Source organism: Moschus berezovskii, chromosome 6 (assembly GCF_049115385.1).
Source record: "Moschus berezovskii isolate FMDL1 chromosome 6, NW_MosBer_1.0, whole genome shotgun sequence".
NCBI lineage: Eukaryota > Metazoa > Chordata > Mammalia > Artiodactyla > Moschidae > Moschus > Moschus berezovskii.
In genome coordinates, this window is record NC_142465.1 from 9,387,700 (window position 1) to 9,408,764 (window position 21,065).

General features: G+C 37.1%; 1 protein-coding gene across 6 annotated transcripts in view; it reads right to left on the bottom strand.

Annotated features, from left to right (window-relative positions):
* Positions 1 to 21,065, bottom strand: part of OSBPL8 (oxysterol binding protein like 8) — a 163,285-nt gene that overhangs the window by 9,645 nt on the left and 132,575 nt on the right. For all 6 annotated transcript variants that reach the window (XM_088836810.1, XM_055396179.2, XM_055396181.2 and 3 more), the window contains 10 exons: positions 20,536 to 20,720; positions 16,678 to 16,759; positions 16,296 to 16,394; positions 14,109 to 14,205; positions 11,201 to 11,299; positions 7,779 to 7,876; positions 5,789 to 5,878; positions 4,420 to 4,556; positions 1,952 to 2,137; positions 1,506 to 1,593 (listed from right to left, as the gene is read on the bottom strand). In XM_088836810.1, coding sequence (XP_088692936.1) covers positions 1,506 to 1,593; positions 1,952 to 2,137; positions 4,420 to 4,556; positions 5,789 to 5,878; positions 7,779 to 7,876; positions 11,201 to 11,299; positions 14,109 to 14,205; positions 16,296 to 16,394; positions 16,678 to 16,759; positions 20,536 to 20,720 — 1,161 coding nt within the window. The remainder of the gene's footprint in view (positions 1 to 1,505; positions 1,594 to 1,951; positions 2,138 to 4,419; positions 4,557 to 5,788; positions 5,879 to 7,778; positions 7,877 to 11,200; positions 11,300 to 14,108; positions 14,206 to 16,295; positions 16,395 to 16,677; positions 16,760 to 20,535; positions 20,721 to 21,065) is intronic.

The following is a 21,065-nucleotide window of genomic DNA, read 5'->3' on the forward strand; positions in this document are numbered from 1 at the left end:
AATGAGACAGGGAGTCAGTAATCTAACTCTCAGTAGACAAAAATTTAATGTGATCAGTAAACTCTACTGTTAGGAACTATAGATGCCCTATATGTCGCTATCATGATAGTGTTGTTAAAGGAAGAAACAAAATTTAAAATTAAAAAAAATTCTAAACTGTGATAATGTGTATATATGTATACACACAAATTTTTTTTTTGCCATTTTAACCATTTTAGGTGTACAATTCAGTTGTATTACGTGCATTCATAATATTTTGCAACGATCAGCACTACTTCCAAAACATATTCATTACTCCAAAGAGAAACTCTGTAACAATTAAGCAGTAACTTCCTATTCTCTCCTCCCTTCAGTCCCTAGTAACCTCTAATCTTTCTATGAATTTGCTTATTAGATATTTTATATAAGTACAATCAAACAGTATCAAGCCTTTTGTGTTTATTTCACTTAGCATGTTATTTTCCAAGTTAATTCATGATGCAGCATGTAACAGAACTTCATTCCTTTTTAAAATGGCTGAATAATATCCTGTTGGAAACATATACCACATCTTGTTTATCTATCTGTTGATGGACACTTGAATTGTTTCTGCCTTTTGGCTATTGAGAATAATGCTGCAATGAACACTGATGTGCGAGTATATGTTTGACTCTGTTCTCAATTATTTTGTGGTAGAACTGCTGGCTTACACAACAATTCTACATTAAGTTTCTTGAAGAACCACCAACTCAAGCTCCAAGCAGCTGCACCACTTTATATGCCCACCGGCACTCTATGAGGGTTTCAATTTCTCCACATCCTCTCAACACATATTTTCTATTTTTAAAATTACTATCATTCTAGTAGGTGTGTAGTAGTACCTAACCTCCTTGTAGTTTGATTTGCATTTCCCTTATGACTAATGATGCTGAGCATCTTTTCATGTTTGTTGGACATCTGTCTGTCTTCTTTGGAGAAATGTCTATTCAAGTCCTTTTTCACTTTCTACTTGGAATGTTTGCTTTGGTCAAGTAATGAGTTCTATATATACCCTAGGTATTAAACTCCTCCGAGATAAATTATTGCAGATATTCTCTGCTGTCTTTCACTTTGATAATATCCTTTGTTGCACAAAAGTACTGATTTTGATGAAGTTCAATGCATCTATTTCTTCTTGCTGTTCCTCCTGCCTTTAACGTCATCGTGTGTGTGTGTGTGTATGTATCGCTTAATTTAAAAACTATTCATACTAACAATAAAGAAGAATACAGGGCCAAATAAAAGATTATGAAGATTTACTCCTTTTTTCTTCTAAGAGTTTTATAGTTTTAGCTCTTATTTTAGGTTGTGAATCCATCTGGAGTTAATTTTTGTGTATGGTTTGAGGAAAGGGATCCAACTTCATTCTTTTACATGTGGAAATTCAGAACTATTTATTGAAGACAAAGAAGCAAAGAAAGTGCGGGAGAACTAAAGGGAGGAGGTTCCTCTAGGACTGGCAGTCTAATTACTTTTTGAGTACATACCATTGGAGTGCGATGTTTCACTTTGGTCTGGATAACACCATCTTTTTCGTACTGTATCATATCATTAAGTGGGTCCCATGGTCGAGTACTACATAAATGAAAAAAAATACCACTTGTTTATGACTAAGCAAAGCATTCAAAAACTTTTTCAGAAACTTTCTATTCTATGATTAGATTTTCAATGGTAATTATAAAGTTAGCCATAAAACTAAGATCTGTCATATCTAATCTTCGGATCTTCAACTTATTTTACAGGCTAACTATTATCACAGAGTCAAATTTATAATGAATATCAAGGGCAAAATCTCATACTCTGTGTGTGTGTGTGTGTGTCTATGTATCACTTAATTTAAAAACTATTCATACTAACTAAAAAATCTAGAAATAAAAGCAAAAGACTATGAGATATTATCTGTAACATACTTTTTAACTTTTTAATTACTTACTCTGCAAACTTGTAATGCCATTCTCCTGTAAGCGAGTCAAGTTCAAATAACTTGCAAGTCCACTCTTCATTTTTTGTTTTCCGCTCTCTGGCAGCTTGTCTTTGAGCTTCTTCTAAAACGTACTTTTCTTGAGTAGCTTCTGTTTGGTCTTTGGCATTTATGGCTCGAGTTACCCGCTGCCAGAGTCTAATTCATGTGCAAAAGTAACATTGAGAAAACAACAGAAAATCAAATTTACACGGAGTAGGTTTGAGTCTCCTTGACAGGAAATGATGCCCATGTGGGTTTTTGGCTTTGACAAAGCTAAAGCTCAGATGCTTAGAAACAAGTCAAGATATAAAAAGTAAGGCCTTAAATACAGCAAGACAGTGGAGACCAATATCTTTTCTTGGCAAGAGAAATTTATTACATGAGTTCTTAAATATATGGAAATGAATGGTGCTGACCCATGCTGATAGAACTCTAGCGAAGGCTCAATAATCTACATTTTTAACAAGCTCCCCAGATGATTCTTGTACATGCTGATTAAGATCCACTGGCCTCAAAGATACAAAAGTGTAATGTCATGTTTCTCAACCTTGGATGCAGGATCTGTCAGGGAATTTAAAAAATCAGAAGCTATGGGAGTGGGCCCAAGTATTGTTTTTGTAATGTTTCCCAAGTGATTTTAACGTGTAGCCAGTGTTGAGAATCACTGATTTAATAAAAAGACTACTTTTCTATTAGAAGTAAAATCTTTTCCCCTACTAAAGTTTAGTTTTATATTAGATACATTAAAATATATCTATATTCTACCCTTCTGGCAAGATAGTATGTTGTGGACTGAAAAAATAAAGGCTACAGAATCAGATAATCCTTGATTTGCCACCTCTTGGCTGGGGAACTTACAGTTACTTATCTTGTCTAAAATTCATTTTCCTCATCTTAAAAATATGTTAAATTATATCCATGTCTTAAAAACAGTCATATGCCTTGGCAAAGTTTCACTCTTGATGGAGAGCATCATGTGGTTGTAGTAAAACAGAATTTTTTCTTTTAATGTGAAAATTTTTTTAAGTTGTTAGTGAATTTGTCACAATATTGCTTTTGTTTTATTTATTTGTTTACTTCTTTGGCCATGAAGCATGTGGGACCTTAGTCCCCTGACCAGGGATTGGACCCAAACCCTCTGCACTGGAAGGTCGAGTCCTAACCACTGGGCTGCCAGGGAAGTCCCTGAAACAGAATTTTTAGAACATGGAAAACTCAGTTTCTGAGTACAGAAGGACAGTGGATGTAGACTTGAATCCTCATGAGAAGAGAATGATATGTGTGAAGAAACTCGTACTGAGGACTCAGCTGCTTGATGTATATAAAGTACCTAGTAGACAGGCTTTTACACAGCATCCCCCTTCTCCTAACACAAAGAAAGGAACAGAAGACTACAACTGAGCAGTATGCGTACAATATTTTTTATGTACTTCCCTACTGGCTCAGACAGTAAAGAATCTGCCTGCAATGCAGGAGACCTGGGTTCAATCCCTGGGTTGGGAAGATCCCCTGAAGCAGGGAATGGCAACCCACTCCAGTAAAGTACAGCAGATCAAGCAAGAATTTCATGATTTAAGGACAGAAATTATGGCCTTAATTAGTCCCCAACTAATAGAAGTCCTCTAGAAGCTGCACAGCTAGTGCTGTAATTTTTGTATTTTGGAAAATAAAACAAAAGAAGATTTTGTTCTGCTCCCTCCACCTAGAGTTCCACATACCTAACCTGGGTTAGAAAACAGCCAGATAAAAACCAAGAATCATTAGTCCCATATTTTTCTGTCTTTTTAGTTCCCTGATCGGGGATTAAACCTGTGCCCTTGCATTGGGAGCAAGGAGTGTTAACCACTGGACTGCTGCTGCTGCTGCTAAGTCACTTCAGTCGTGTCCGACTCTGTGTGACCCCACAGACAGAAGCCCACCAGGCTCCCCCGTCCCTGGGATTCTCCAGGCAAGAACACTGGAGTGGGTTGCCATTTCCTTCTCCAATGTGTGAAAAGTGAAAGTGAAGTCGCTCAGTCGAGTCCGACCCTTAGCGACCCGACGGACTGCAGCCTACCAGGCTCCTCCATCCATGGGATTTTCTAGGCAAGAGTACTGGAGTGGCTTGCCATTGCCTTCTCCGACTGGACTGCTAGAGAAGACCTAGTCCCGTAATTTTATGCAAGCAAAAAAAAGTTTTGTTTTAAATAGGCCCTGGAGTAGATAAGAAGAGAAAGGAAAAAAAAATAGGAAGCTTTAATTTAGAGCAGAAGAGCAGCATGATTTGTATTGTAATTATTTGATATTCACACACACCAAAACAAAACCCTGTCACATCTCACAAATAGTAAACTACTTTGCTGAATTCAAACAGAAAAAAGTGATCACATTGTTGAGGGATTAAAAGAAAAAAAATTCTTTGGATTTTCATGAAGTTAACTGAAAAATGGTATACTTACTTCTCTGATTCAAACTCTCCCTGCTCTTCAAATTTTACAGTGTGCCTTATTAATCTCCACTGCTTAATGTCTGGTGTTGGATTCCAGAAAACCTCTGAATTATCAGTCTTTTTGTCAGTAATAAAAACTTCACTATCCTATATTTAAAGATATTAAAAATTAATGTAGAGAATTGCCTTTATTTAAAAGGGAATTATGTAGTTCAGTAATAACCATTTCTTCTTGACACTTAATCCCAGTAAAACAAACACATTTCTAAAACAAATATAACAAGTACTTTCTAAAAGCCCCAAATCTCTTGTTATGAAAACATTAAGATTAAATATGTAATACTTGTCCTTTAAAAGTCTGGTTGAACAGACAAACAGTTCGTGAGTTCTCACAAGTTTCACTCAATACTCTGAATCATCACAGTGGCACAGTGTTTGCCATGGTTGCTGCAGACCAGTGTGAGACGCTGTAGACCATCTGCGTGTTCATACATGCAGGAACAGCTGGGAGCGCTTCTTAGCATTAGAAACCTGAGCACAGCCTCATACAGTTTTTTTTTTTTTTTAAAAAAAAGAGTTCTATCTTTTTTCCAAATGATATTCAGATAGGAAGTAAATTCTAAAAATAACAGAGCATTGTGACCTCTTGGTTGAGTTTATAGGTCCATGTTCATTTTAACATCATATTTCCCATCATTTTCTGATTATAATGCAGAAAAAAGCACATGCTAGAGTTAACAGTGAGAATGCATCTGGCCCTAGCATGATATGATCTTTTTTTTTTATTAATTTAATAAGCTCCTCTTAGAAAAATTACATAAACATGAATTTAGGTCATCAGAGAAGTAAATAAAAGCCACTGCTCTCAAAAAACATTGTATCTTTTCCAAGCTCCTCAGAAGGAACTAGAACTCTTGCTGGAAACACCTCTTCTGGTGAGAGGCAGTATACTGCAGTGTGTAAGCACAGCCTTGGAACCAGAGTGTCAAGGCGGGAATCTTACTTCACCACTCTGAACAAATTATTTAAATTCTCTGTGCCTCAGTGTCCTCCTCTGTAAAATGGGGACAAAATAATAACACTCACTTCATAGGATCACTTTATTAAATGATTTAATATAAGTAACATTTTTAAACAATGCACTCCATAATAAGTGATATAAAAGTGTCAGCTATTTTTATTGATTTAAGGTTTTAGAAAGCTCAAATATTAAACTAAACATTATTGATAACAGAGCAATACCAAAATATTTAAGTTGAAGCTTATGTTGAATAGTCATGCTTTTAGAAATGGAACAAGTGAACTTATAAAATCTGATGTTTAATTTTTTCCCACTGAATAAAATTCTTTTTGTAAAGCTAAAATATAAAAATACTTACCCAATGTCCTTCCAAAGTAGCTAGTACTTCTTTCCCCAATTTTAGTTTACCTGATATTTGATTAACACAGTCACTGCTACCTAGAAATGGCTTTTAAAAGAAAAAGTGTTGAAGAAACATTTTACTCTTAACATATTTACATACAATGTAGACAAAAAAAAAACAACAGAAAAAGTAACTGTATAACTATACAGTGCTGTTGAGGGACAAATGGTGAAATACTGACTCAAATTTTACTCAGAAATGTTCAGTAAAAATTTTGAACTTATTGTTGTGTGTAAACAGATAAAAGCAGACTATATAGGTCCAAGTAAACATGCTAAGAACGCTAACACTGAAATAACTGGCTCGTGTCTCGGGCTGTCTCGACTCAAGACTGTATTCTATCCATGCTGCAGTATTTGATGCAGTAACAACTCAGCAAACGTAAGCGACTTAACTCATATATTTAATAGGAACTCCTCCTTTAAAACAAACCAATAAAGCAACACTCAATCACAAAACTTCTGAAATTCAATTAGAAGAAATATATTTTGAGTCACTATATTGCCTTACTGATGTCTGTCCTCACTGACAAAATTTTGATGCTCCAATCTAATCTTTAAAGATGTCATAAATTACCTAAGACCTCTTCAGTCATGATTTTCAGTATTGTTTGCTAAGAAGGAAAAAAATCAAAGAGCACTGCATCAGATAATACTTAAAGAGATCCTTTTCATTGGTGCAAAGCTGCTGATCCGCTGGATATCAACATAGCCAATACCTACAACTAATATTTGGCTGTAAGCATTAAATAATTCATAGAAATAGTTTTATCTAAAAATAATGCTGTGCTGCACCAACAAATGACACCGTGAAAGGATCTTATATTTCCCTTCCATGCTGAGGCACACAGACTTTTCCAAAGACGACCTCAACTGTGTCTCCCCTCCCCCTGAGCCCACACGCGCTTCCTCAGTGAGAGCCCGCACCCAGCCTCTTACTGAGGAACGGGGTCTGCATCCCTTCCCCTTGCACCGGGGTTTGTAACTCTTCAACTAGTAGAGAATGGGGGAAATGATGAAGTTGACTTCTGAGGCTAGGTCATGGACAGCAATGCGTCTTCTGCCTTGCTCACAAGGACACTTGTACTTGGAATCCTGAGCCAAATAGAAGTCTAACTATCTTAAAGTTCCCTTGATGTGAGGAAGACAAGATCACATGCTCAGATCTGCAGTCCCACTCTTTCAGTCACTTCAACATTATTTACATGTCATCAGTCATGTAAGTGATGAGCTTTCAGATGTAACCAGCCCCCAACTATTAGTCTCTCACAGCCTCCGTAACTGTTGCACCAGGCATAATGCAGCAGAGACAAGCCATCCCCAATATGCCCTGTCCAAATTACTGGCCCACAGAACCACTAAGAAACAGAACATAGCTGTTTCTAAGCTTGCAAATTTCAGAATATGTCAAGTCAGAAATAATATGTAATACAACTCCTTAATGTACACAGCTATAGCTCAAGCTGATATATACTTCTTTTCAGATATATACTTTTTGGTATTCTGTAAAGCAATGCTTCAAATTACTAAGAAATTTCCATTCATTCTCTCCTTCTTAAATTTCCTATGGACTTCCCTGATAGCTCAGTTGGTAAAGAATCTGCCTGCAATGCAGGAGACCCCAGTCGATTCCTGGGTTGGGAAGATCCCCTGGAGAAGGGATAGGCTACCCACTCCAGTATTCTGGCCTGGAGAATTCCATGGACTGTATAGTTCACGGGGTTGCAAAGAATCGGACATGACGGAGAGACTTTCACTCACTCGCCAACAGTTTTATTAACTAAAATTAAAATCAATAAAATCACGGCTTTCTACTGATTTGAATCTTCCAAGGCTGCCTTTTCATGAATTCTGTGTTCTTATATTTAGTTTTCAATTAGGAACAAAACTGTGCTCTTTGTTCAAAGCTCCTCTTTAGGTGATACCTCCGATTATTCTCTACTAACCTTTAGTTTGAATTCAAGTATTGCACTGTATCCAGTTTTTTGACATGTAATATTGACTGTTCCACCAAGCTCCAGTGTCATTGTGCCATAAAGAATTCCTAAAGAAAAAAAAAATAAAAAACAATTTTCACAAATGTTTGAAGAGAGAGACACTGGCTTATCACAAGCAGAACTTTACAATTTAATCTCCTTCTAGTAGAAACTAATAATTCAAGAGGATCCTATCTTACCCAATAACAATCTATAATATACACACAAAGTTGGTTCTGAAGGATTTAAGAAGATAACAGTTGATCCACATTATCTGCAGATTCTACGTTTGCAAATACTCTAAAATACTTTTTTCTTGTTCTTTTTAAGCTGTACCATAAAGCATGCAGGATCTTAGTTTCCAGTTCCCCCACCAAGGATCAAGCCCATGCCCCTTGGAGTGAAAGTCAAAGTGCTAACCATGGGATTCCCTATTCCCACCATGAAATTCCCTATTCTCACCAAAATAAGTTAGCAGTCCCTACCCAGAGCACTTTTGTAGTCATTCATGGATGTGTGCAGAGTGGTGAAATATCTGAGCTGTCCAATGCGCATGCTGAAGTTAAGTCAAACAAGGCGAGACGCTGACTTCTGGTTTCATTGCTCATGCAGTCTTTTACGCACCGTGCTTCTTGTTGGTGATTTTACTGTTTACAACCCCCCAAATGTAGTGCTAGAGTGCTCTCTGGTGTTCCTACGCACAGAAGACTGTGATGTGCCTTACAGGGCAAATACGTGCGGCAATGCTTGGTTTAGGCATGAGTTATAGTGCTGCTGGCTGTTAAATCAATGTTAATGAATCAGAAACATATGCCACGAGAAAGCAAGTAATCCTTGTCCCGAAAGAATCTGCCTGCAATGCGGGAAACCTGGGTTTGACCCCTGGATTGGAAGATCCCTTGGAGGAGAGCATAGCTCCACTCCAGTATTCTCGCCTGGAGAATCCCCATGGACAGAGGAGCCTGGCGGGCTACAGGGCACGGGGCGCACATGACTGAGCGACCAAGCACACAAGTAGAAACAAACTTATGTTTTGACTGGGTGACGAAAATACGGTGACAGAAGGCTCACGAGAACCTCACCATGTGTTTTCCCCAGGAGCAATAGTTGGGCATTCATTAATTCAGCGTTATGGTGACATTATAAAAAGTAAGTACTGCAAACAACAATAAGATAAATTTAGAAATCTCCCCATTTTGGCACTTGACTAAAAGTTGGGGAAATTCTGGGTTTGATGAGTTAAACAGGCTGTGTGTGTTGTGTATGTATGTTCTTGGACTAATTTCTTTTTTCCCCCATGTTTATCATTTCCATAGTTTGTATATTTTTACCATGTATGCACAGAAACTATATAAGCTCATTTTGCATACAGTCATACTATAACAGGTCTTTCCTCAATGTGATTTTTTAAACAACATTTCAGATAGAATTTTTAAAAATTTTCATACAATTTTTAAAGATTATTTTCCACTTACAGTTATTATAAAATCTTGGTTATATTCCCCATGTTGCATACACATCCTTGAGCCTTGAGCCTATCTTACACCCAACAGCTTGGGCCTCTACTTCCCGACCACCAAAATCCACTCCCAACTGGTGACCGCTAGTTTGTTCTCTGTATCTGCCAATCTGCTTCTTTCTTGTTATACTCACTAGTTTGTTGCATTTTTTAGATTCCGTGTATAAGTGATACACTGTATTTGTCCTTCTCTCTCTGACTTGACTCCTTAGCATAATGCCTTCCAGGTCAGACTAAACTCCCATGGCAGTCTTTAATATGCAAATACACAATGCTAATTTTCAAGAGAGGAACAGACTATGCAATGTTTCCAAGTTATCTGACTATGGAATTCTTGCTTTATAAAATAATTTGAGACTACTGATTTAGGGAACACATCTTAGAAAATATACAAAGGTAGAAAATAATAATTTCCTCATTCACAAGAGGCTAAAATTTCCTCTTTTTTCCCTGCAATATAAACAGTGCTATAAAAAGTTTTCCATGTTGCTATTTAGGTCTGGCATCAGGTATTTATCTACATAAAGTATCATTTTACTTATTCCAAAATTTTAAAAATATATTTATCAATTCATGATTTCAAATGCTTCACTTCATGCTTATTTCAAGAACCACACATGAAGCTCTAAGAATTATCCAGCCTGAGGCCACAAGCTGGCACTCTTGTACTTAGTACCAGGTACATTCATGGTATAATGGATGGGCTCAAATAGCCTAGAGCTTAGTCTCAGCATTCTTACTAACTAGCTGGTCTGGCTTTAGGTAAGATTCCTAACCCTTACAAGTTTTTTCATCTGTGAAATGAGGCCATATTAAGTAATTTCTATATTTTCATGAATCAGTTCCTAAAATAGAGGATAATTACCCTAAAAAGCTATTTTTAAGAAATGGGTTGGAAAGGATGGTATAGATGATGGAGCAGAGTGTTTAAGATGATGCCATATAGAACTGCAGTACAGATTGCAGAGCTTGTGCTAACCTCTATCTGCCTCATTTTGTTGTCCATCAAACAAAGATAATATTACCTAATTTATAGGGCTACTGGAATGATTAGATGTGTTTATAAATGTAGAGTGCACAGAATAGTTGAGTGCCTGTCCTGTCCTGACAGTTATTATTTAATATCTTTATCTGTACACTAAATAATGGGAGAAAAGCATAATACATAAATTTTTAAGAAATTGCCAAGTAAGGATGATAAAAAATTTTAAGGAGCCTGTTACAGTGAAAAGCAGTAAATTAACATTTAAGGAATGGGTAATGGTACAAAAAAATGAAAATCACTTTCAAGCATTCTGAAATAGTCAGTCTCATCAAATTTTACAACTTGCAGATAAGGCAAATGAAATTCCATTATTATAAATTAGTCTCTATCAAACTAATATATATGTCACAGAAAGTCCATTGTGGTGAACTAATTCACCACAGAGTATTCAGCTGCTGTTGCTGCTGCTAAGTCACTTCAGTCGTGTCCAACTCTGTGTGACCCCATAGACGGAAGCCCACCAGGCTCCCCCGTCCCTGGGATTCTCCAGGCAAGAACACTGGAGTGGGTTGCCATTTCCTTCTCCAATGTGTGAAAGTGAAGTCACTCAGTCGTGTCCGACCCTTAGCGACCCCACGGACTGCAGTCCACCAGGCTCCTCCATCCATGGGATTTTCTAGGCAAGAGTACTGGAGTGGCTTGCCGTTGCCTTCTCCGGAGAGTATTCAGCAGATGGTAGCAATGATAGTACGTATCTGTAAATCAAGGACACTTTCAAACAAAAGGCCAAGTAACTCCATCAATCTCAAAACATAACAAATTATGGTCAAATACATTTACTTAAAAAGAAGAGTTAGGGGAAATCTAACAAGTATGGAAAATATTTACCTTTACAATGAGCATATGGCATTGTCATCACATAATCTTCACCTCTATTCAAGAAAGTTAACCGTGCTTCTCCTTCTAATATCGCAGATAATGAGTTTCCTGAAATAAATACTGCTTATTAAATTTCACAGAAAATAATTTAACCATTCCAAAACAAACAAAACATATTGAGGACATCTATCAGGTATCTACAGTAGAAAAGGGTGCTTAGAGGGAAATTTACAACTTAAATTAGAAAAAAAGAAAAATTCAAATCAGTGATCTGACTTTTTACCATATGGAATTAGAAAAAGAACTAATTAAATTCCAAGTAGGTAGAAGAAAGGAAATAAGGATGAGCAGACATCAGTGTATAAAGTGGACAGATAATTTAGAAAATTAGGGAAGCCAAGAATTGATACAGACAGATCAAAATAAAGAACACAAATCAGGAATAAAATGAGCAGAATCACTACAGAGCCCACAGACAATGAAAGGAAGTAAGAGAATATTACGGATAATTTTAGGACAATAAATTTGAGATCCCCTCTGGCTCTTTTCCTTTTCAGGTTCCTATTCTCTGTCTAGCGGCCATGGTTTCTTCAAATTTAGTGCTTGGTTCTCCAGGCTGGAAAGGTTGCAATGTTTCTACCAGTTTACCCTGTTAACCATATGTAACCTTAAGCTGAGAAGCAAGGATTCCTTCTGTGTGATTTCTGTCCTATGACTGTGGACTTCCCACTGAATTTGCCTGCAACTGCTCTCTCTTTAATACCTTCAGGCAGCTGCCTTTGGTATTAGGGCCAGATGTACAGAGAAGGGTGGTCCAGGAGGGCTTTATTCAGACATCTTTGTCCATATACATTTTTAACACGGTAAAACCACACAAACCTTTTGTATTCAAAACTGTATACATGTGCTGGCATATCATTAAATCATTTGTCTTTTATTATATAGTATTCGTAGCCATATTATATCTTAAAATAACTGAATGTTTCCTTATTTTAAAGGAAATATGTGTTCTTCATGGGCAAGTTGAAAAATCCAAAGATAATTATCCATAATTCTATAATTCAGGTTAATCATGAAATCTTGACTTTTTTCCTAAACGTGAATGCATCTTTACTTTTACTTTAAAAACATGAATACTTTTAAAGTAGAGGTGACTCAGAGCATAGATGTAGTCTGCTTTTCATTTAACATTGTATCATCAGCTATTTCAGATTATAGTGTACATTAGAATTACCTGAGGAGATTGTAAAAATGTATATTCTTGAGCCCAGTGATTTTTGACTTGGTATGTCAAGACTGGGGTTCAGAATTCCAAAATCTTAACTCGTATTCTGATTATGAAATTGACGGTTCATGCATACAATTTGAAAAACAAGAGCAGCTGTCCCAAATGATGATAAATTATTTAAACCATAGCAAAATGGCTAAGTACCTATATTTCACCTGCTCCACAGAATATAAGAAACCCATTTAAAAATAAATGGTTCTTAGGGCAAAGACTAGTGGTACAAGAAAAAAACAGATCAACAGACCTGAGAAGACAAAACCTGAAATAGAAAATAATGCCACTAAAAATCATTTATAAATAGACACTGAGAAAATTAACTGGCTTTTAGGAAAAGAAAGTTGTGTTCTTACTTCACTTCATTCACAATATATACATCAAAGTAAGTTCCAGGCAAAATAAAGATCAATGAAAGCATAAAAGTATAAGAATATATAAGTGAATTATTATATAAGCTGAAGTGCGAAGGGATTTTTCTAACTGTGACATCAAAAGCAAAAACCATCAAAGGAAAAAGTGATAATTTAGTACATCAAAATGTCAAGAGACTACTCGTTAAAAGGAATACACTCTGCCCAGATGTCATTAAATTTAGCTTAATTTAGATTCAAGAAAATGCACCAATTCCTAAAACAAAATAAATTATCAAACTCTCCATGCAAGAAGTTTCTATATGAGCAAGTCAATAACCAAAGAAGAAATGAGGAAGTTACAAAAAAATTGCCCCTACAAAGTCTGAACTTAGTAAGTTCTTTCAAAGTACAAAGGAACAGATATCTCTGATATACACAACTATATTCACTATAACACTGAAAAAAAGAAGGCTAGCTGCAAGTAATCCCGGAAAGCGAGCTGTGTAGTTGGTACTCAATAAAAATTCTACAAGGGTAGAACACACATTCACAAAAGCTATCTACACTATAGTCAGGGTAGGGACATGAAGAGATGAAGGGTACAGTGGGGAAAAACTCAAAATACATGCACTTTCAGAAGAAAATGATCACACTCTGAAACAAGCAAAATATAAAACTAGGCAAAAAAAATCAAACCCACAAGCCAAACAAAGCAAGCATCAAGTGATGATCTGCTTGTTTGAATTGTCACAGGTTTTAGATTAAGATTTCCTACTGTACATATTTCTTTATTTTCCTTCTTCTTTTTTTTTTTTTACAAAAGTTTTTATTTTTAGTAGCATGTTACTTGACTCAAGGTAAAAATATCATTACTCTCAATATTGAACTCTGGATAAGTATTCTAACTGTATTTAGATTCTCTCTCTCTCTCTATTCAAAGATTAAATCAAATGATCAACCCCTCAGGTACACTGAAATGAAACAAAAAATCTTAGTAGAGCTAAAGGCAAAAGACATATATTGTGGACTAAAATGGTGAACTAGAGTGGACAGTCGTTAACCTGTCTTTTGATAAGTGGTGTTTGCGGTAAATTTACACATAGATGAAACCTCACAAAGAAAAACAACAAAAACGAAAAGTCATTATCCAAGTAAAACTGATACTTAATGACATACAAATCCCTTGCTGAAAACAGTACAAGACACCGTCTACATTAAAGCTCACCAGAAAATACTACATCGCAGAAAAGTGTATAGACTGAGACATGGGCAGACTCACCATAGAACTTGGACTTGGCCAGGATACTGCCACTAAGGCAAAACCCATCTTTTCGGTTACTGACATAAAAGGCAGATATTGGTGGGTGATGAGACACCTATTGAATACAGGAAACATACACGGAAATATAATAATTATAAGCATATTACTGTGATATTATCAAAAGCTCCAGTCTTAGAAGTATATTCTAATAAGGAATTAAAAGAAATATTTGGTAAGTATTTAACAGTAAAGTTAAATATTGAGGATTGCAGGAACCAATCTCCAAGATGTATCTCAAGGAAAGCCAGCTCCTGGTATACACAGCAACAGATGAGCTCCTCTTACACTGTACCCAGGTCAGTTTGCATGGGAGTCATAGTATGTCGCCTCTGAAATCAGGCCTTAATGCAGCAGGTATCTTGGTGTGTGTGTGTCTCTCAATCATTAGCTCTGAATAGCCAGCTTCCATGTTGTGAACAACTATGGAGAGGCCCATGTGATAAGGTACTGACCTCCTCCCAAAAGCCATGTGATGACCTTGGAAGCAGAAGCCTTCAGAGGACTGCAAAGGTGGCTGACATCTTGACTTCAACCTCAGGAGAGATCCTGAGCCAGAACCACCCACCTAAACAGCTTTCAGATTCCTAACCTTATTATACGAAATAATAAATGTTTGTTGTCTTAAGCCATTAAATTTTGCATTTGTTATACAGCAATGAATAACTAATACAGTGGCTATTCTTCATGTAGTTACTGAATAGACTTAAGAAACTAACAAAAGCATTAACAAATGTCATTTTAATAATTAATATTTTGATACGTATACATCTTAAGTTTTCTAAAATGAGCCAAAGGTAAAATTAATCACTTTTCAAGCTTCTAAACTTAGTGAAGAATTACAGCAAACTAAAATGCTATCATTTAAAAAACTAATACAGATAAAGTGCTTTCAATCTGAGGAGTACATCAAAATTTATTGGGAAGACGAAGATTACTCAAATAACACATTGTATTCTCACAATCCTTACATTACAGGAAAGATAAGCAGGCCGGAATTTATTTAGATGAAAATCTAGGAAGAAATAGGGTTTGAAAATTATTTTTAAAAATAATGAGGCAAAAAAGTACAATATCAGGTTATCTAATTGTGTAGGCACAGATCTAACTACTGTGGAGTGCTTAAAAAGGCAGGTGAGAGCAAGTTGCTCAGTCGTTTCTGACTCAGCGACCCCATGGACTACACGGTCCATGGAATTCCCCAGGCCAGAATAATGGAGTAGGTAGCTGTTCCCTTCTCCAGGGGATCTTCCCAAACCAGGGATCGAACTCAGGTCTCCCACATTGCAGGCGGATTCTTTACCAGCTGAGCCACCAGGGAAGCCCCAAAAGGCCAGCAATGTGAGATAAATTTATAAAGATATGGAGGACTCTGAATGAATTACTTTGCCAACAAAGGTTCATCTAGTCAAGGCTATGGTTTTTCCAGTGGTCATGTATGGATGTGAGAGTTGGACTGTGAAGAAAGCTGATCGCCGAAGAATTGATGCTTTTGAAGTGTGGTGCTGGAGAAGACTCTTGAGAGTCCCTTGGACTGCAAGGAGATCCAACCAGTTCATCCTAAAGGAGACCAGTCCTGGGTGTTCATTGGAAGGACTGATGCTAAAGCTGAAACTGCAATACTTTGGCCACCTCATGCAAAGAGTTGACTCACTGGAAAAGACCCTGATGCTGGGAGGGATTGGGGGCAGGAGGAGAAGGGGACGATAGAGGATGAGATGGCTAGATGGCATCACTGACTCGATGGACATGAGTTTGAGTGAACTCTGGGAGTTGGTGATGGATAGGGAGGCCTGGCATGCTGCAATTCATGGGGTCACAAAGAGTTGGACATGACTGAGCGACTGAACTGAACAGAACTAAGCTGAAAGGATTTAAATTTGATTCAGGAATTCGAGAACCACTGAAGTATCTGGTCAAAAACAAAAACAGAGCAAAGCAAGAAAAATAAAGACATTTTTGATCACAGGATTCTATGACTATAAGAGAGTATGGTATTCAGTAGTACTATTAAGAGGTTAAATGCTTATCAAATGTTCACTAGTAAGAAAGGTTAATCAACAGTGAGTTTGCTGAGTTAATATTTTCTCTAAAAAAAAATCTTAACTTCCAAATCAGTTTTCCTTCTATAACAAGCATTTCTAATACCTGTTCAGCAATATAAAAAGTTTTGCTGTTTGTTCTGGGATGAATCCACAAACAACGGAAAGTCTCACCAAGTATAGGATTATAAGGTTTCTTCAGTCCCTAGTAAAAAACATACAAGTTTCAAATTATAAACATAGAAGATTCAAAGTACTAACTTAAACCAGTCAAGATGGGCTTAACTGTATAATCTGAGAATTATCCTTATAAAATCATAATGACATGAAATAAAACTAAATGACTTCAATCAGAATACAGGTCTAAACAACCAAGTATTTTGCAATTTTGCTAACTGAAAGAAGGCTTGCAATGTAATTATTCATAAATAATCTAAATAACCCCCCCAAAATATATAAGGCTAAAGAAAGTAAAACATAAACACTACCTTTGGCTTTTTATAGAATCCTGACAAATACCATTTCACTACTTTCTTCAAACGGAAGTAAGGATTTTCTTCAAGAGCAGCACTAAAAAACAAAATGATAACATGTAAAAATTTTACAGAACATATCACAAAGTCTTCCTAATATTAATGAAGTGAAAAACTGAATATGAAATGATAGGAAAGTATACAATTCATATTTAAAACAGATGCTAAAAGTAACCATGTCAATCAGTATGCAAGAATCATTTTGCATAATCTAGCTATTTTTCTCCCCATTTTTTATTATTTGATATATTGCCCCAGCCTCTGCTTAAGTAGTTTTTGAAAACTCTCTAAACCAACGTTTCTCAACTGGGGCTCTATAGAACACCAGATATTGCTAGGAGTTCTACTTGAAATTGTGATTGAAAAAAATAAAAATAGATTCTGAGATTCACACACTGCATGATCCCTAGCATTTGCAATGATGAAGCAATGGCCAGGCAGTCTTGCTAATGATTTCATTATAAGTCTTTGGTCCTTTATGTCAGAAAAGGACCACGTGCACTTGATCTAGTCTATTTTCAGCTGGTGATGTTAATTAGAAGTGATCAATAGTAGCTGGTGAGTGCTATAGTACATCAGCCTCTTCCATGAAATTGCCTCTCTGAAGCACATGACTATGTGCCCTTTTAGTCCCTGGTATAAAATGCAGAAGTTTCAAATCACCAATATGGAAGACAAAATAATTTATATCAATCAAAAAGGTTTTAACCCCATCTTAAGACTTGAATCTCCCCTATTTGCTACCAACTGATTTTCCAGAGTTATTTAATAACTACCAATTTAATAGATAAAGAACAATTTTCATCTTAAAAGAGACTGTTTTAGAAACTATGACTTGCCTGTCCCCTTGCCCTTTTGCTATTGGTGGAACATAGGAAAACACTGTGCTTTTCAGAAGTCAATCTGAGAAGTTTCATATATATACATATATATATATATACACACACACAAACACAGCAATTTAACTATTTATACTACTACCTTCAAGCATGTCTAAAGGTCCAATATGGTGATTTTTGAGATGAAGTGTGATATGGAGGAGGCTAGGCCTAGGCTCAGAGAAGGCAATGGCAAGCCACTCCAGTACTCTTGCCTAGAAAATCCCATGGATGGAGGAGCCTAGTAGGCTGCAGACCATGGGGTCGCTAAGGGTCGGACACGACTGAGCGACTTCACTTTCACTTTTCACTTTCACACATTGGAGAAGGAAATGGCAACCCACTCCAGTGTTCTTGCCTGGAGAATCCCAGGGAAGGGGGAGCCTGGTGGGCTTCCGTCTATGGGGTCACACAGAGTCGGACATGACTGAAGTGACTTAGCAGCAGCAGCAGCAGGCCTAGGCTTGCTGACAACTGTGCCAACTTAAAGTTGTTGAACTTTTTGGGAGTTATCCCTCTGACTGTGCTCTTCTTTTCTTGCTTTAAATTCTCTTACTATGAAATTTATTTAAAACTTTACATGCATGTAGAACACATAGTTCAAACTCCAAAGCAATATGAAAAACTATACAGTCTTGCCATTGCCCCATTGCTCCATGTTCTTCCTACTTAACCTACCATAGGCAACTTTCTTTTTAAAATGTTTCTTTTTATGCACAGTTTTTTAAAAGCATAAAGAAGCAAATATAATATATAGCCTTTTTCTTTAAAAGGGACAGGAAACAATGCATTCTTTTGTACTTTGCTTTTATTTTTTTTTAACATACACACACACACACACACACACACACACACACAATCCTGATGATCCCTCTAAATCAGTCTACAGAGCTCTTCCTTAGTGTGGATATACCATACATTACTTAACCCGTCAACTGTGGCTGGACACTTGAGTTATCTAAGTGTTATCAACTTGAGTTTTGCTATTTCAAGCCCTGCTGCCACAATTTTGTATGCGTATCATTTCGTACATGTAGAGTTGTATCTGTAGGATTACTGGATCAAAGAACTGAATGCACTGAGATAATTTTGGGAAATACTGCCAGGTTTCTTTCAAAGGCACTGTGCAAGTCTGGATGAGCCAGCAGCAGTCTATGAACGCCTGTTGCCCACACAGCCTCCCCAACACTGTGTGTTGCCTGAAGTGCAATCTCTCAATCTGGGGAAATGGGCATCTCTCAAGATCTTATTGTGATTCATAGGAACCTGCCTCATATTCTGAGAGAAATAAGTTTCTAGGTGGATAAAAGAAAGGATAACTGAGGTATAAGAACATTTAGATTTTTGGTCAATGAGATGGATGGAAAAATAGATCTCACTATGGTTTGAATTTGCACTTTTATTTATTATTATTTTTTAATTTATTTTAATTAGAGGCTAATTACTTCTCTTATTTAAAGTTAAGTTTACATGTTTAAGGACCTGTTTCTCGTGTGTGTGTTAGTCACTCAGTCGTGTCCAAAGCTGTGTGACCCCATGGACTGTAGCCCACCAGGCTCCTCTGTCCGTGGGATTCTCTAGGCAAGAGTACTGGCGTGGGTAGCCATTCCCTTCTCCAGGAGATCTTCCTAACCCAGGGATTGAACCCGGGTCTTATGCATTGCAGGCAGATTCTTTACCACCTGAGCCACCAGGGAAGCCTTAAGAATCTGCCTGCAGTGCAAGAGACTTGGGATTGATCCCTGGGTTGGAAAGATCCCCTGGAGAAGGGAATGGCTACCCACTCCAGTATTCTTGCCTGCAGAATTCCTTGTTTCTATACTTCATTTTTAAACTTCCTGGTCATTTCTTCCACTCTTTTTTCTATTAAGTTATTGATCATTTTCATTCACTGGTTAAGAACTCTTTTTTATTTTAGGGAGCTTAACACTTCATGTATGACTTAATTTGCAAAAATCTCCCACAGTTTTATCAATTATCCTTTGAATCAGCTTATGCTTTTTTTCCTTGCAATATTCATTAATAAACTAATTCACTAATAAACTGAATACAGATAATGATGAAGAATCTAAAAGTCAGATCACAAGGCCAGAACCTTGTATCTCAGAAAACACAGCGCCTTGAAACTGCTGCTGGAATATGGGGCAGCAGGCAGAACCTTGAAAAGTATGGTTCTCCAAGAAACTGCTGGGAAGGAGGCAGGCAGATCCTCCTCTACCTCCTTTAGGCCTGCCTTTTTCAGAAATACACCCAGGATCAGCTGGCAGGAAGAAAAACAGAGTGGGGATTTATTCCATGAGCCAGCAATTGGCAGGGTGTTCCGGATGCAATAAGCTGCACATGTCTCATTGTGTACAGAGAGGATAAGCACAAACAGAAGCAGAAACCCTAGGACAGGACCTGCACGAGGACCCAGGTGAGGAGAACAAAGGATGCCAACCAGCTCTCCCTGTGCTGCGTTAGTACACAGGTCAGGGAGCCTGTGATGGCAGTGCTGTCAAGGCAGAGGCAGAATTCCTGTCTTGCTCAAGTTTGCGATCACCCCCATTTGACCTCATAAATAGAAACATCACAGCAAAGCATTAAACATACTTCTTATTAAGGTCAGCTATACCAGTGGTGGAGAAGAGAGAACAGGATCTCATTAGAGCTTGGTTTTCGAACAGCATAATAACACGTCTGACACTCTGCGACCCCATGGACTGTAGCCTACCAGGTTCCTCCGTCCATGGGATTCTCCAGGCAAGAGTACTGGAGTGGGTTGCCATTTCCTTCTTCAGGGGATCTTCCTGACCCAGGGATCGAACCCAGGTTTCCCACATTGTGGGCAGACACTTTACAGTCTAAGCCACCAGGGAAACCAACAACTGAAATTAGCACTCTGAAAAATCTCTAAAACCATGAAGCATCTTTTAAGAAATGAGAATTTACTTACTCAGATAGGAAATCTGCATGATAATAGTAATCTGAAAGCTTATCCAGGAAAGAACGGGGTTCCAAAATAAATGTAGGCAGAACCACCCTGGATAGATCCATGCCAGGACGAACTTGCTTCAGCAAAGTCCAGATAAGGCTTTTATTTTCTTCAGACACAGTTTCTGTTTGAGATGCCTCCCCTGCCTTTTGCAATTAACAAAAAATACTAAAATACTGTATTTATTTCAGATGCATAGATACGTATGTAGATAAGACAGCTAATGCAGAAAAAAATAATTCACTATAGGATTATTCCGAGCATTCTCAAAATGTGAAAATAACCCATTAGGCAATTAGTCAATAGCTATAAAATTTAGTAAAAGGGTAGTTGCAAGAGACACTGAAGTGAATGATATTGTCAAAGAATCCATTACAGAAAATATCATACACTATTTATACTAGGTTTACTTCTATGCATTAACAACAAGGTTATAAATTCACACTCCCCTGCAGTTTACTCTGTATCTGGCAATAATATCAAGGAGTATG